Source organism: Calidris pugnax, unplaced genomic scaffold (assembly GCF_001431845.1).
Source record: "Calidris pugnax isolate Ruff unplaced genomic scaffold, ASM143184v1 scaffold38, whole genome shotgun sequence".
Classification (NCBI taxonomy): Eukaryota; Metazoa; Chordata; class Aves; order Charadriiformes; family Scolopacidae; genus Calidris; species Calidris pugnax.
The window spans coordinates 13,219,998-13,236,943 of record NW_015090995.1 but is presented as its reverse complement, the minus strand read 5'-3'; the positions used below and the strand labels follow the sequence as shown (position 1 = coordinate 13,236,943).

The 16,946-nt window shown below is 43.4% G+C and overlaps 1 protein-coding gene across 1 annotated transcript in view; it reads left to right on the top strand.

Annotated features, from left to right (window-relative positions):
* Positions 1 to 13,551, top strand: part of UPRT (uracil phosphoribosyltransferase homolog) — a 14,076-nt gene extending 525 nt beyond the window's left edge. Inside the window, exons 2-7 of the mRNA XM_014955342.1 lie at positions 6,666 to 6,708; positions 9,481 to 9,550; positions 10,502 to 10,564; positions 11,282 to 11,443; positions 12,168 to 12,266; positions 13,123 to 13,551. Of these exons, the coding sequence (XP_014810828.1) occupies positions 6,666 to 6,708; positions 9,481 to 9,550; positions 10,502 to 10,564; positions 11,282 to 11,443; positions 12,168 to 12,266; positions 13,123 to 13,229 (544 nt within the window). The 3' untranslated portion in view covers positions 13,230 to 13,551. The remainder of the gene's footprint in view (positions 1 to 6,665; positions 6,709 to 9,480; positions 9,551 to 10,501; positions 10,565 to 11,281; positions 11,444 to 12,167; positions 12,267 to 13,122) is intronic.
* The last annotated feature ends 3,395 nt before the right edge of the window (positions 13,552 to 16,946 follow it).

The window sequence follows — 16,946 nt, the reverse complement described above, 5'->3', positions numbered from 1 at the left end:
GCTCGGCGCAGCCTTTGGCTGCGCCGGGCACGGGAGCCGACGCTGGAGGCCGGGATGCGTTGTCGGCCGCCGCTCTCTGGGTGCAGCCATTTCTGGTGAGGGTTGTCCTTCGAGAGCTCCTCCTCAGGGCCCGTTAGCGACAGAGACGTTAGTTTGGGGGCTTTTACAAGCCCTTAGAGGTATTTGCGGCTCCCCTGATGTGAGTTGAAGTGGGTTGTTGGGGTTTTTTTTTTGCCTGTCTCCACAGCGTGGACGGGTCGGGGCTGGCTTGCCACATCATCACAGGGCGGGGCGCGAGGCTGAGGGGAGATGGCCGCCCCCCCCGCCTCTTCCCCTCAGGGAGCCGCGGGCCCGGCGAGCACCGCTCTGGCCCGGCCTCCAGCGCCGGCTCCCGTGCTCGGCGCAGCCTTTGGCTGCGCCGGGCACGGGAGCCGACGCTGGAGGCCGGGATGCGTTGTCGGCCGCCGCTCTCTGGGTGCAGCCATTTCTGGTGAGGGTTGTCCTTCGAGAGCTCCTCCTCAGGGCCCGTTAGCGACAGAGACGTTAGTTTGGGGGCTTTTACAAGCCCTTAGAGGTATTTGCGGCTCCCCTGATGTGAGTTGAAGTGGGTTGTTGGGGTTTTTTTTTTGCCTGTCTCCACAGCGTGGACGGGTCGGGGCTGGCTTGCCACATCATCACAGGATCATAGGATCGTCTAGGTTGGAAGGGACCTTTAAGATCGAGGCCAGCCGTTAACCTAACGCTGCCAAAACCACCACTAAACCCTCAGTGCCACATCTACCCATCTTTTAAATACCTCTAAGGATGGTGATTCCACCACTTTCGTGGGCAGCAGCCTGTTCCAACGCTTAGCAACCTTTTCAGTGAATAATTTTTTCCTAATATCCATCCTAAACCTCCCCTGGTGCAACCTGAGGCCATTTCCTCTTGTCCTGTACCCTGTTACTTGGCAGAAGAGACCGACCCCCACCCTGGCTACAACCTGCTTTCAGGGAGTTGTAGAGAGCAGTAAGGTCCCTCCTTATCGTCGCGGTGCAAAGGAGCGAAAAAGCCTTGAGAAAGGAAGCAGTAAGTTTATTGTCACATTGCTGTGCCCCAGGTCTCAGTACCACTGTGTGGATATCTTATACCAGGATACCGTATGCAGGATGGGGTGAATTGAGACAAAGTGGGTATAGGAGCACAGACTGGATTTAAAGGTTGGCAAAGGACAGGTGCTGGGGTTGGGAATAAATGGCAGGGAAAATTACACCAGTTTGCTGAAGATCGGGTGTACCATGTTAAGGAAAATGTAAGAGCCAAGTCTTTGCATTCTGTATTAGTGGATCCTTTGGGACAAGGATGGCCAGAAGAAAATAGATCAGAAGGGAACTAGAAATATGAGAAAGATTGTAGAAAAGTGCAACTAGCTGAAATGAAAGCAAACTGGTATCAGGGTTTGGGGCAAATTAGGCCAAAAGAATAGCTTTGGAATAAAAAGTTGGGGATAGCATAGAGACTAGATTATAGTGGGTTAGGAGGAATGGGAGAGAGACAGTATTAAGGAGGGAGGCAGTCAAGGAGAGAACAGTTTGTTTACTTAGGGTGTATTACCTGAAAGGATGTTGCCTTTTTTGAAGGCATTATTTTCCATTGTTGTCACTTTGTGTCACCAAGCGTCTTTGCTGTCACCATACTGTGTGAGACATGAATGTGTTATTCCAGTTTAACAAATCTGAAGCCAAAGTGCAGAAATCCATTCAAAATCATGCACCACTGCTGAAGGCTCAACGTGAGATACTTAAGACTGAGTTTTTTATTATACCTTATGTAGCACCTCACATGTTAAAAGCATACCTCCCACTGATCACATTTGTAGCTTTGATTGTTCAGCACTTGGAAGGTGATATTATAAGGTATTAAACTTATCATGCAACATAGTGACACCCGTAAGTAGCGGCCATCTATTAAAAGCATAATTTGCCTACTGTGATGCAAGAACCACCAGCAGGCACAGAGGTGTGATATCATTTATCAGTAGTGTAATCAGGTTCTGAATAAGACCTCTTCCTGCAGTGCACTGGCTTTCTAACATCCGCAATAACTAACACGTAGCACAGACACAATTCTTCCTCTTGTTTCGTATCATCCATCTGTGTAGTCAACATATCGGTATTTCCTAGTTCTCGAGTTCTTAACTTTGTAGCTAAAACACTAATACGTTTTTATGCAAAACTAATCATAATTTCTCAAAGACAATAGCTACATTAACTTTATTAGCTTACATGAGCCTTGTTACCTTAAAGTAGTCGTTGTTTTTTGAATCTTCAAAGCATTGTGGAAAAACATAATCTCCCTGCAGGCGGGAGCACACAGAGGTAGTGCAGTCTCAGTGTAAGGAGGGCAGTTGTGGCAAGACCACACAAAAGATTTCTGCCAGTGAGAATGGCTGCCTGGCAGTTGCCCTGCAGAGTGGAATGGAAAGTTGTAAGTGGGCTAAGCAGAGAGAGAAGAAATCCAAACAGGGCTTAATGATGGCCTATAAAAGCTTTTGAGGTTAGTGAAAAGGAAATAATATATAGTTTTGATATCTAGGCAAGTACTAGCAATGTGGTTACTGTAACAGCTAGGTTTTTTTATTATTATTTCATTGTAAGTGGGTTTTGAACTCTTGCAAATATGTTTAATAAGTTTCTGGTTACAGTGAGCTTATCCTCAAACCAGCAGCTGATATTTTAACTTCAAAGAGACTTCTTTAGAGTTGCATCAGATTCATTGCACAAGACCTTGGTAAGGGGAAGTGTAGAATAAGACTTGTAAATAATGAATTACTCGTAACAGCTGCAGTGACAGCAAACTGTGCCTTATTCTGAGCATGACACCACTGTGACAGTGGAGATGTAATGCCAGGCTCCCTTCCCAACCAGGGAGAAAGACAAGACAACAGCCTGCGCAGAAAGGGAGGTGTAGGCTTGGTATATTAGGACAGTAGGGAAATGTTTTCACGTTCTGTCCCAGAAAGTCAGCTGCATCTCAGTAAGTAAGAGACCTCGGACTGGTCTATTTTAGTGCCTGCCATTCAGAAAAGTGTGAAAACGTGCTCAGCTGCAAGGGTGAGCGGATTTCTTACACTGCAGTTAGAAACTGTTGCAGTAAGCTTTCCCAGGGCAGGTAGAATCTGCCTTAAGAGACTCCATGACCACTGCAGCATTCAAACCAAGTGCTAAAAGAAACTCCGTAGAAGAAGTATCATATTTGTGAATGCTGTATGGCTAAGTGGAGCTACTAGTCAAAAAATCCAATTTAAACTGACCAAAGGGTACGTTCACATACACTGCTTTGGGAAGAGGGAAAAGCTGTGTCATCTACAGGGCAATTAGGTACCTATCACTTAATCTTTCTGGATTAAAAAAAGAACAGGTAGCACCAGAGCTGCCTTAACTCAAGGAGGGTATTTGGATTACTTAATGCTGCAGAAGATGGATGTTCCAGGTACAGCAATCACCTGAAAAGGTTGTGAAAAGGACAGAAATTAAAAGGCAAGCTACTGGAGAGAGAGAAACATAACAAAAGTAGGGAAAACCCAGTCAATTTAGGACTACTACTGTGAAGTAAGGAAGGGATAGATACTCCCAGTGCAATGCAAGTCAGAATCAAACGTGCTTACCTGGAGCTAAGGATGGTCAGGCCAGATGCAGAAGACCTCAGAGATTCTATTTTTGTCCATAGCGTGAGCTGCTCAGCGAAGTGGAAAGCTCTTTCCTTGTTTCTGAGAGGATTCAAAGAAAGAAATCATGGCCTTTCAATTGAAATAACTGTCCAATTTAGAAAAGAAAAATATGCCTTCGTGTGGCTGGTCATCATGTCCTCTGGTGGCTTCAGGGTTAGCTGGCTGAATTGGTAGTGGCCATCTGAAAGACTGAAATGACAGTGTATTTCTTTTGCTTTGTTAAAGTTAACAAGAATTAGGTCTGTGTGCCGGAATCATGGAGACGGATAGATCTCCTCAAGTGTGTGTGGTTTTGCTTGCTTTTCCTCAGGCTTGTTCACTTTTCTGTCTAGTGAATGCTTAATGGGTGGGCAGATGCCTTTTACACTGTGTGTTGGATATGAATTTTGAGTCCTCTAATGGGATGTGAACTGATGCATTTTAAGTATTGAACATTTGGGAACAAACAGCTAGATCCGCTTTCTAAGGAGAGTATGATCTCAGAGTCATTTCTGGCCTGCACAGGTTAGAACCAGGGGTCTGGAAGCTGAAATGAGTAGTGCAGCAATTTGTGATGTAGAGCTCTGGTTTCAGTAGAAGCAAAGTCATTAACTCATTAACTGGTAGTGTCAATTTAACTCGTGATTTAACAATAGACATGATTTAAATGTAGGTATTTAAAGGTTATTGTGTCTGTTACATGAGATGGTTCTGTTGTGTTCTGCTAAGGCTTCTTACTCCCCATGGAGCTGGGTGAGCAATACAGAAATGAAGACAGTAAAGCGGCAGGACCCGCAGTCCTGACTGCTATACAGACTAGGGTGGTTCAGGAGGTAGGAACTCACTGTGATGTGCAAAGACGACTGCTGCAGGTGAAAGGGTGAGAGAACCTCTCACATACTACCTACTGAAAAAAATTAAGTACTGAAGTGCTGCGGGTAGAACATGGTCCTGTTTCCCGGCTACATCATTTCCCCCAAATGGCAGCAGTTCATCCAGTGCCTTAAGTTTTCTTACAAAGGCCTTTTACATATTCTTTTTAGGGAAGTGCCTTTTTTCAGTCTTGCCTTCACAGTAGGCTGGGTGTCTCTCAAGAAGTTCTTCTGTAAGGTAACTAGAGAAACAGGAATTACTAAAGTGTGTCAGACCGTGACCCACATAGCTTACAGCCATATCAGTGGTTGTAACTAGTACCATGTGCTAAAGCAGGAAGAAACCCTGCACTTAGCTTGTATTACAGTACATTGCCAAAAAAACATTTCTTCTCACCTCTTAAGGCATGCACATGACTTTAATTGTACATCTGCCATGCTTCCATACCTTCAGAAACAAAATGAAACTGATCTATATTGTTTAATACAATGTTGATGTTGTTAGCCCTGTGCTACAAGTCAGGTTTTAATGCCTCACTTTTTTAGATGTTGCCTTGTTACTTGATTAAAAAGGTGAAACAGTTTGTAGTCCACCACTGATCATTATTTTCTATACTTCTGTCTGGTATTTAAGGTGAACAGTTACAGTGTTTTCACATAAGCCTTTTTTTCTGGCCCCTAGCAATTCTCATATGATGTGGGGCTTGAAATCTGGTCACAGCTTTCCAGCTGCCGGTGTACAAGAGGTCTGTCATTTTCAGTATTATTATTATTTGTCTCTCATTTTTATGCACTATTGTTTTCTGCTGTCCTTCTCCCCTCAAAAAACAGGCATAACTGACTAAGGGTATTCAGTGAACTGTGCATAAAAACATCTGTATCTCTCTGCAAGGACGGAGTAGTTAATTTAAAGCCTAGTAATCTGTATTAATAACACAGAGTATTCACTCTAAGCATGTATTGCTTTGCAGTCAAAACCACGGTTGTGACTTTGTTGGGTTTGTCTTACCATCCATTAAAGCAATATGGTTAAATTTTATGAAAGGCCATAGTCTGGTCTGGAGGAACATCGATATGCCACCTACACAATTTGATACTTCCCTTTTTAAAAAATCTGTATACACACCACAGATGGAAATAGTAATTCTTTCAAAAATCTTAACAAAATCAATTTCTATTATTGTAGGGTTTTGGGGGTTATTTTTTGCAGTTTGGGGGTTGAGTTTTTTTTTTTTGAGCATTGCCTTTCTGCTTAATGTTAAAGTAGCAGAAAGTTATGAATATCCTGTTATTACCAGAAAGAAGGAAGAAAACAAACCCAGTGCTTTTATTAATATGTTATTAGCACAAGGAAAGAAATTAGATTAGGCTGACACTCTTTTGAAATTCAGGCTTTTAACATGGCATACGTACACAGTATGTAGCAGGAGGAAGTGAGCTTGTTCTGCCTTCTGGATGGGCAGGAAGCCATACGGTCACATGAGCAAAGAGTTGCACCAAGCTAATAAAACAGCAGAGAGGTGTTTTCATGGGAATACTCGTTAATCCCTGCTAATTTTAGTCTCAGATTCACTAATCTAGTCACACCATGAATGAATTCCAGATAAGATAAGAGATATGTCCTGCTTATCAGGTGTGTGAACTCAGTCTCAGGGCTTGGGATCTGCGTTGTCACTGTTCCATGGTTTCTGATTGACTTAAGAACGCACAAAGCCACGCGCTCTTACTTAGAGCTGGAGGGAATGAACCGGGTTGATGCACATCTGAGCTCGTGAGGCGTTTTGGAGCTGAGCTGGAACAGTGGTACAATGGAAAACCTACAGAATATCACCCTTATGTTTTCATGCTTTAATTGCTACTGGTACAGTGCAGCAACGTTGCCAGTAGTAAGAGCAAACCCTTGCCTTAGCTCACTGCATCTCAGTCTTTGCCACCAAGCAGGAAACCCATGAAGCAGAATCTCTGTGGGATAAATTTTGTATATGGTAGCAGAGACTTTTCTCTAAACTGCCTTTAGAATATATTGTCCTTGAATTAATATTATATTTAAGCAGTGTTCCTAAAATTATTCCCCAATTTAAAATATAAATTATTACCTTTTTCAGGAAATCCAGTAGAGGAGACTTCGTATTTTCTGCTGATCGTTTGGTAGGTGAAGAATTTCTTCTTGGTATTATACTTTGCAACCCTTCCATAAAATGGGTCTTTCAGGCTAGAATAATGGTGGTGCGAGGGCAACTTTTCTACACAAAGGAAATTGCAGTTTGACAGCAACTTTCCATATAGAAACATCTGTGCTCTGTTACAGACTGCTTTCATTTCAAAGGGTTCCAGAAACCATGTTATTATCAAACACAGCTACCTTCAGGACAGAGAGCAGCATTAATAAGAGAATACTGTTCAAAAAAAGATGCACAGAGGCTAGAGATAATTCAGTTTCACTTTGAAACAGTACTTTTGATCTCGTGAAGAGAGCTGTACTATTTCTTACAGTCTAGATGTTAACAATTGCTTGCATGCAAAATGCCTCCTGGCACTTGTTGTATATTAGATTAGTAGCTCTGGCGGCGTCCAGCCTGGGAATTTGTTGCTAGCCATACGGCAGTTACCAGCAGGGACAGAGCAATTTGAAGTTTTCACACATTTTAGTAAGTCAGAACAAAGACGGTTGGGAATGCAACATTTATCTCATTTAAATTACATGCTTGAAGAAAACCAAGTACTCACTCCCACACATATACTTCCTTGTATTCACGAGGGTGTTCGCTGTTTACAAATCCACATTCATTAACAAGGAAAGTCTGTCTTTCCTTCTCTAGAAGCAATGAGTCCAGAGGCCATTCGGTTCCCAGCACCATTTGCACAGCAGGCAGGTTTCCTGTGATAAAACCAATCTTAATCCCTGCCTGATCCAGGTTTGCTCAGGGCTTAGATATGGCCGCAACCTAAGATTGTGACTGCAGTGCTTTTTATCTTTGCAGCTTTTCCACTTTCCCCCTTCTTTTCCCTTCTTGAGGATGATTCTTGCATTCTCATTCACCAAGAACTGCCAAGGCTCAAGCCAACAAATTCCATCACTCGTAACTCGTAGATCAAGCGACTGACTGGGGTGCCTTCTTTGCCAATAGTACTTCATAATGGACAGGCAAAAAGTCGCAGCCCCAACTGCATTCTGTGCCAGCAGTTCTCAGCAGATACCATTTAAATAGACACATGTCCTTTAGAGTTCATTGGACGAGTAGGAACAGCCCAGGAAACATCCACCACCCATGAAAGGCTAGCTCAACTGTGTCCTCCTTCCTGGGTTTTGTGGTTTCACATTGTTCACGTACTTAAGTGTGCAAATGAGATTCAGGAAGCCAACAAAGGTCAACACCAGCAATCCCCCACCTTTACAGGGTAGAGGTCTGTATTCCAGGGGTCAGGCTGCTTCCCCACCAGTACTCCTTTCACAGGAAGGGTTTCTGGTTAACCTTCTTGTCTTACATTGTATTAGGTTCCCATCATGTTGCACCCTTTAAGGAGCATTCATTTCTGCCAACTTATTTGAATTAAAAAGAAACACTACATCCCTAATCTGTGTTTTAAAAAAGAGATAAACTATGGCTATTCCAATACGGACAGGAAAACCCTTAACAGTTTTGACTGTACCTTGTTGTCGTTAATTAGCGCGAAGGACCTCTCCCACTTACCTTCTCACTTTACTTGGAGATCCTGCGCCATTCTGAGGGAAGCACTGATTTTTCCCCCTCCTTGCTAGAAACTGCATCTTCCAGGGGATCAGTTAAGTTCAGGCCGTTGTACCAGCACTAAAATAACAAGAAATATGTTCAAGGAGGGATTGTAAATTTAAGGGACCATTTCTAATTCCTGGTAGAGGTTGCCTGTGTGCTGGAAACTAGGGCAGAATGGAAGAACAGAAAAAATCTTCCAGTCTGCTCTGTTTCTGGAATAAGAAATGTCTGAAGGGAGCAGTGGTACTTGCTCAGTCCCAGGAGCAATCACCTCATTTCTGCCATCCTACGGTGACTTTTGCTTAATGGGTTTCATCTTGGCTTGGCAGTAGCTTTCCTTGAGCAGTTGTGGCCCATGACTCTTTAACTCACTAGTAGAGAGAATTTTTACGTCTTTAACACCCAGAGCATCTTTCCTGGGCAATCATTCTGGGTTCAGATGAATACGTTTGGTAACTTTGCCTGGGGTACAGCTGGGGGGCCAGCACCCAGGGAGAGCTAGAGGTTTGCTGGCCACTGAAGGCTGGAGGGATGTGTGGCTGCTACCCTGCACCTCCAGTGGAGATGTCCCTGCTGGACTGGGCCATCTGTACTGTGTGAAAGCACAGGTGCTTGGCAGAGCGTCCCATCATCACCACAGCTGGCAGGTGCCAGCAGAAGGTGATAAAGAGATTTCTAGGTCTGCTGACTTGTCTTTGGGCACTCGGTGGTGCATTTACGTTGCTGCTGCAGCTCCTGTGGCTCTTGGGCAGCCCCACTGCAGTTTAGTCATAGAAATACGGATGTGAAAGTAGATCTGGGAGCCGGGCTGATAGGGAACTGAGAGAGGGTGAATTTGCCCTTTTTCTCACTAGTATTTTCTATATCAGCAAAATGAAGCTACATTGATGCTTTACTCATTTGTTGAGAAAAAATTGTCTGTGATGCCTATGCCTGCCAGATATAAATAAAGTTTTATGATTGCCAATCAACCCCTCCCCTTCCCCTATTTTATTTTGGGTAATGCCTTCATTTGATTACTGGACAAAACATAGGCATCATCCCCAAAAGGTCTCTAAAGTGACCCTTTTAGACCGTTCAGGCTGTTAAGTGTTCACCCAGTACTTGTAAAAAATACAAACATTTAGTATCTTACCTCCATAGATAACAAATCTCTTTAAGCTGACCGATGTCTTTCGTTCTACAGATCAGACTCGTGGTTGAAGAGGGACTGAATCAACTGCCCTACACAGAATGTACCGTGACCACTCCAACAGGTATGTGGGAAATCACGCCTTCCCTAGGCAGGACTGGAAGTGGAAGCTTAACTAATATAAAAAAATACAAGAATCACAGAATATCTCGAGTTGCAAGGGGCCCATAAGGATCATCAAATCCAACTGCTCAGTGCCCTGACCACTTCCCCGGGGAGCTTGAGGCTCAAACAGTTTCACATTCAGGGTAGAGTTAAGGTCCCTTCTGGTATTTAAAGAGCTAGAAGGTGTGCAACACCACAGCTGAGCAAAACATACAGTCATGCAGTTGTCACTTTACTAGGATTGGAATTAGTCTTGCAAAACTGTTACGAAAATTCACCAGTATGTGTTCTTCCCAGCAGTGGTGCTGGGCAAGCTCATTACTGGCTTCTGGGGTTAGATCCAAAGAACGATGACTGGGACAATCTTGCTTTGCTGTCTTTACCTTTGAATTAGCAAGAGACTGGAGCTCACGGTACCAGCGATAGTGTCCCTCTCATACACATACCATTGCCTACCTTTTTCTTGCAGTGATAAGAGCGCAATGACATTGTAGCATCATATTGCAGTTCTAACTCTGCATTTACCTGCATTTAGGGGACATGCTGTTTATTTTGCATAGCGTCCCTCATTTAAAATAAGCACAGAATACCCACATTATAAAACATGTACTTGGAAAGGATCACTTCTGTGCCGCTTAGCTGACACGACCTGTGAGAAAAAGCACCAGTTCTTTACCAGTTATGATTTTGTCTCTTCCCATTGCTTGTTTGAGGGCTGCAGGGTCTGGTGTGCAGATTGGTTCATGCCACCTGTTGAGAGACGTGGAACTTGTTGTTGTCCCCTGGGTATTCAGGGCACTCAGTTCCATTCACACCAAGGTCACTTGAAACAGCGTCCCCCAAAGGGGCCTGAAGGTGGGGCTGAAGGAGCAGTCACTGCCACTGACATCTGGTTCCTTTCCTCCCACAGGACACAAGTATGAAGGCGTCAGATTTGAAAAGGGAAACTGTGGAGTCAGCATCATGAGAAGTGGTAGGCGGTTTCTGGTTGTTGAATGAGCACCAATTAAACGGTTTGGAAACCTGTAACCAACTTCCTTTCAAAAATATGCAGCCACACTTCTCCACAGCAAAAATTTACCCAAAGCTGCCAGTTGTTCTTTCTGAGGTAGCTTTGATCACAGAACATCAAGTAATCGCTTTTGTTAACTTTTTAGGAGACAAACAGCTGCAACAGATTTCATCTGGCCTCTTCCCTAGCAATGGTTAACTGTGAGTGGCCAGGCCAAATGGTCTTGTTTGCTGCTGAGGACTTCTGCTCAGAGACCGGTCTTCAAACAAACCTTGCTTGGTGGTGGTGGAGTCTCTGTTATTTTGCCCAATGCTACAGAAACCTTTGTATCTCTGATGTGAAATCCAGTGGCTCCACAGCCTCCTGCACCGCAGTGTCTCTGGGCAGAGTTCAAAGATGGCATTTATTTTGATGTTTCCAGCTCTCACCTTTTAGAGCTGCGTGGGAACACTCATACCCAGGAGCCAAGTGACACCGAGTAGACTCGTTTTTCTGTCTAAGCAGAGAAAAAAGGAAAATACCTTCAAGTGCTTTTAACTCTTAGAACTGAGAAAAAGAAATCTCCCTTTTAGAACTCTTCACCAGTAGAGTATTAGGACTGGCTATTTAATCGTAGCATCTTCCAGTTCTGCCGTTTCTTAGCATGTAACAATGTTGGTTTTTGCTGCTCTTTTTGAGGAGAGGCAATGGAACAAGGGTTACGGGACTGCTGCAGATCCATCCGCATAGGAAAAATCCTGATCCAGAGCGACGAGGAGACGCAGAGAGCCAAAGTGTACTATGCAAAGTTTCCACCAGATATTTACAGGAGAAAAGTTCTTCTCATGTACCCAATACTAAGTGAGTGTCTTTCATCATTATGTACAGTTCCACTCAGCTGAACAGTAAGTGCACGGCATTTGGGGGAAAATTTCCAAATTTCAGAGGCTTTAATGAGGTTTTTTGCTTGGTTTAGGTGACAGAGTAGGGAATTTACCAGGCTATGCCAGAATATGTATTAGTCAGCCCACACCAGCACAAATGCAGAGCAAATCATTTGGGCGTGCCTGCTTTTGTGAGAAAGGTTGAAGCATTAAGACTTGATAGAAATTTAGTTTTTTTAATTTTTGCCATGAGAAAAGACTTAAACAGTAGTTTTCCTCAATCTATTAAAAGGCATTTTGGGATTAATATTATAATCCTAGGAGTAAAATATTTTAAAATCAAATACAGTTCATACTACCCAAAAAACCCCAACTTCTCCACTCTAAGATTTAATTCTGGTTCTATACATGGAACTCCTAATTGCCATTTTACTGTTTTAGATGAGCTATCTTGCCTCAGGGCTTCAATAAAATCCACAGACTTCAGTGCTTAAAACCTGTTTCAGAGTAGAGAGGAAGAAGAGAGGAGACCAAAGTTTTCCACAATTAATACGTGCAGAGGTGAGAGTTTTCCAGTGGGAAAGGACAGTCTCATCATTCAGCCCCACACCAATGTCAACACAGACAGTCTTGGATGGCCTAGAAGTTCTTCTAACTGGGGGACGAAAAAAATATAAAAATCTCCCCTTTTCCCCTTTTAGGTACTGGTAATACTGTCATTGAGGCCGTCAAAGTTCTTGTGGAACATGGCGTACAACCAAGTGTCATTATCCTGCTGAGCCTCTTCTCCACACCTCATGGTAAGTTGAAGGGGTGCAAGGGGGACAGAAGAGTTACATCAGTCACGTGCTTCAGACAGCAGTGAAGAGTTGTTCCTTTGCAATAACAATAGCAGCATCGCTTTGCTCAGAAGAGAGGGGTGTTCTTGGGTTTTTTTTGGCTGAATTGTAGAAGCGAGAGTGAACAGCAGTGTGTTTGGTGTGGGCAGTGGAGGGGGCTAGCAGAAGGGAAGAAGCCTATTACACCTAATGGCAAAACTGCAGATAGTGAAGTATTTCTAAAATCAGGAATTTGCAGCACTGGCAGGCACCAAGATGCTGCAGTGGTGGACAAGCAGTGCCAGTCCGGCTGTCACTGTGCATGGCAACAGCCCAGGGGTGGTGTTGGGTTGTTCTGCCACCAAGAGAATGGCAGTTCTCTAAGGAGCGTGAGGTGAATGAAGCTACAGAACTGTCCTGCCTGCAGGGTAAAGATCTGAACTTGTTAAAGGGCAGCCAAAAAAGGAACATCTCTTTGTGTGAAGTTGGAAAATGGATCTTATGTGTTGTTTGAAAAATTGGCTGTGGCAGAAATCACTATCAGAAAAGCCAACTGAACTGCAGAGTTATTCCTGGCAGCCTGTAACTGCTTTGGTGATTGGACTGGGGGTATACGAGTACGGGGCAGAAAAGAAAAATCCAAATAAAAAAAACTCAAACAGTCCTCTAAATTCAGGAAGTTTTTCCTCATAGTCAGCTCAGGCAGAAACATGAAGCGGAGATGGAAGAACAGAGCCTGACTTACCTACGGAATTCTGCTAATGATGGTTTAACATGTGGAGCTGAAACACAGCTGCAGTGCTGTAGTCATTGTTGCCTTTGCCCTCTCTCTCAAAAGGTGCCAAATCCATCATTCAGGAATTCCCAGAGATCACAATTTTAACTACAGAAGTTCATCCTGTTGCACCAACACACTTTGGACAGAAGTATTTTGGAACAGACTGACACACTCGGAACAAACGGAAATGACTATATGACATTACAGAGGTTTTTGGTTGTTTTTTTTCTACATTTTATTATTGTTGAGTTGGCTGAGGGCATGTTTAAAAATCTTTTTGGCCAAAGGGGGAAATACTTGACTTAGATTAGTTGTGGGCAGTTACTGCCTGAGCCCTGAATCAGGTACCGTAACAGCACGCTCATCGCGGAGTCAAGCGTCTCAATGTTGGGTTGTACAAATTGCTGCATTCTCTGCTTTAACTTATTTATTCTTCTAGGGCCTGTCTTGTGGCTGCTTGCGAGAGCAAAATAAAACAACTAAATCAGAGGTGTGTACTTCATTTCTAGTGGTAACGGTCACATCGCCCCAGGTCAGCTGGGACAGCCACTCCTAATGCTTCCAGATGATGGGCACGTGGGGAACTTGGTGTAATTCTTAGCAGCTACATTGAATTTTTGGCACAATTTCAGTCTTTGGATGGTGGCCAAGAACCTAAAGAGACAACTCTCAATTTTGCTCTGTATTGATTATTTTTCAAATAGTAAAACATCCACAGTTGTCTTGCTCAGTGGGGCTGAATAAAGCAGGTTCCTGTGGCAGTGCCTGTACCCTGGGAAACGGGTGGGAGCAGCACGGGATGCAGGAATTCTGCACATATCACTAACCATTTTAAAGAAAGGCAAGCTGTAACAAAAAGCTGAACTCAGTTTCTAGCTCTGCTCATAGAGCAACAGGCCTTAAAGTCAAAAGATAAATATGGCCCTCATGGCTCAGCACCCTTCCAAAATGCTCACCACAGTTACTGCATTGATTGGATTAAACCTAAATCTGTAGCCAAATTCTTCCTTGGGCTTTAAATCCCCGGCACCAAGTACACAGCATCCAACACTTACACTAGCTACTATCTTACCTTACTATAAGTTTGGAAAAACTTACATATAAAGACAATATAGTCCATTATAATTTTTTAAATATCTCCATATTGCAGAGTGCAGGATTACCAGCTGTCTCACACCTCTCTGCAGAGGAGTGGGATGCAAAGGCCTGGGCTGCCCCAAGCAGCTCCTCGTAAGACGTGGGGCAGCATTTCCCAAATCCTTTTTTTGACACAGATAAAGAACCTTCCCCACTCCAAGCAGTAATTTCAATTAATTAAAGTTGTGTAAAGCTTCCAAGAGACAGAATGTTTAGCCTGAGCGTAGGCTAAGTCATAGGAAATAACCATTCACAACTATAATAAATTAGCCAAAAATGGTTTTAATGCGAACCTTGCCTGCAGCGCAGTATAAAGCGCACAGGCTCTCTAGTATGAACCATAATAGAAAATGACAAAGCAGAATGTACAGGATATTCAGCTGTAGAAACTATACAAACACTTGGAAAACGCTAGTGAAACGTACACAAAGCATTCCTGATAAAGACAGAATGTTTGTCCAACGGTAAAAACGAGTATCCAAAACTTTTGTAAAAACCCATAGGATATCAAAAGTCTCAATGCTGGCAGCGGCATTAAACTGAACCCAACTAAACATCCCAGATACCATCAGCAGACCCTTGGTGACATTCACTGGAAAATATTTACTTCCTATTAAATTAAGGGGTGAGAAATCAGTATTAAAACAACACAGCTCTGAGTGGCACGTCCTTACCTGAACCGGACACTGCTGATTGTACGCAAGGTACTTATAATATACCAATCTATCTAAAAAGCAGCTGAATGTAGTAACGAATCACTACAATGAAATTTATGTTACTGTTCTGGGTGATGTAGCAGTTATTGGCACAGAGCCCACAATGCCAGCCTTCCTTGACAGGAAAAGGGTGTTCCAGCGCGGCGGGGCGTTCTGGCGCAGTGCAGAGGTAGTGTGTTAGCTCCCAGATGGAGCTGTGCAGCTCGTGTTCTACTCGGTGTGAGTCTCCCTGCCTGCACCAAACACCAGGCAGCGAAACCCACTTCGAAGCAAGGAAAACAACCTCCTTCTAATGCTGAATTCTAACATACAGATAGGTCTGCCATTATCTGATCCTGAGATTTAATTTACTTTTATCTTTAAAGGAACCCATTTTTACAGCAAACATAAATGAGTCACTTTCAGATGAAAAACACCTGGACAGATACAGTAATTTATAAAATAACATGATCTTTTCTATTTTGTATGTTACTAGCAAAAGGGAAGCTGTTAGAAGTTCCCTGCTCCAGCAGTGCGGTTGGGAAGGACTGGACTGAGCTTAGCCTGTCAGTGAGCACAGCAGGAAGCACACACCCATGTATGTCTGCAGAAGAAGAACACCCGCACGCGGAGCTGATTCCAAACAGCACAACAGGTTCCACCTACCTCCTCACACAAGCTCTTTATCACAAACCCCAGCCTCCTCTCAGGGGAGGCCACCTCGCACCAGCCCCGGCTGTTCATTACAGCAGGACAACAGGTGTTGTTACGGGGAATTTCACAAATCCTAGAAGCTCCTGGATCCCCCAGAAAAAGGCAGGAGAGAAAAATGTTGCACCAACACTTTAAAGAATCCCTGGTGCTTTGTATCTCTCACAAAGAGAAGGTGCAGCGCACACCTTCCCCAGCTCAGCGAGGAGACAGGAGGAGAGGTTGGCTGGTTTGTTTCCAGGCTTCCCGTGGGATTTAGCCCAAGGTTTAGCTCAAGAAAAGTTCAAGTCTAGTAAGTACTGACAGAGCAGGAATGCCTTCAGGTAAAGTACCCGCGTGTCGTATGAGCTGTTTGATACTAGCAGGCATTCTTTTTAAGCACAACTGAAGCATGAAGCAAAGGTGATACCTTTGTCCTTTTTGTTGGCTTTTTTGTTTTGTTTTGTTTTTTTTTCCCCCTCCTTAACATAACTCTTCTTTTTTTTTGAAATCTTAAAACCTCATATACACAAAAAATATTTTAAGCAGCATGAAAGCATTACCAACTTACAGGCTCATGTCTGAAATGTAAACTTAGGTTTTATTTCACAAGGCTTACATTCCAAACTGAAGCCAGAAAATGAAGAAATTAGATTTTTAGGAAAGAATCAGAGCAGGAAGTTGGATCCCAGTGCTGTAAGCAAAGCAAGCTCAGCCCAAGCGATGACAATCGCAAACTGATACCTGACAAACACTGAGATTAGTTACAAATAAAACACGTGGCACAACTGCTTAAAATGACACCTACTCACCTTAGGATCCAAGAACGTGGCACAAAGAGCTGAAAGCCGATAATATTTTAACTATATATTCAGGAGGAAGAAGAATGACTCTCTCAAAGGGAGATGGAAAAAGGACAAGAACAAAACTGCGTAACGGTGGGACTGATCTCGATGTTAATTGCCAGAAAAGGAAATAAAGCATTAAGCAGGAGGAGTACATGGTGATGCCAGAGCCCTGCAATGCTCACAGCTGCCAACCTGTTTGACAGACCATTACTTTTCATGAAAAAAGCCACTCTACCATGCAAATGCTTCAGCTGGTGGTTTCAGAACTAGTTTATTTTTGCAAACGTTCTGTAGCAAACCAGAAGCTGATAAAATTGGAAAAATATCAGCAAAATGAGGGTATTTTCAAGTACTATCAATCGGTTTCAAAAATCTGTATCACAGAAGTCACTGAAATGAAAACGTGACCCTTTGAGTTAATTAATTCTGGCTTAATAAACAAGGTCAACAGTACCTCCTCAGCCTGCTAGTTCAATGCCTTTGTGAATGAGCCAGCTACGCAAACAGCAGATCT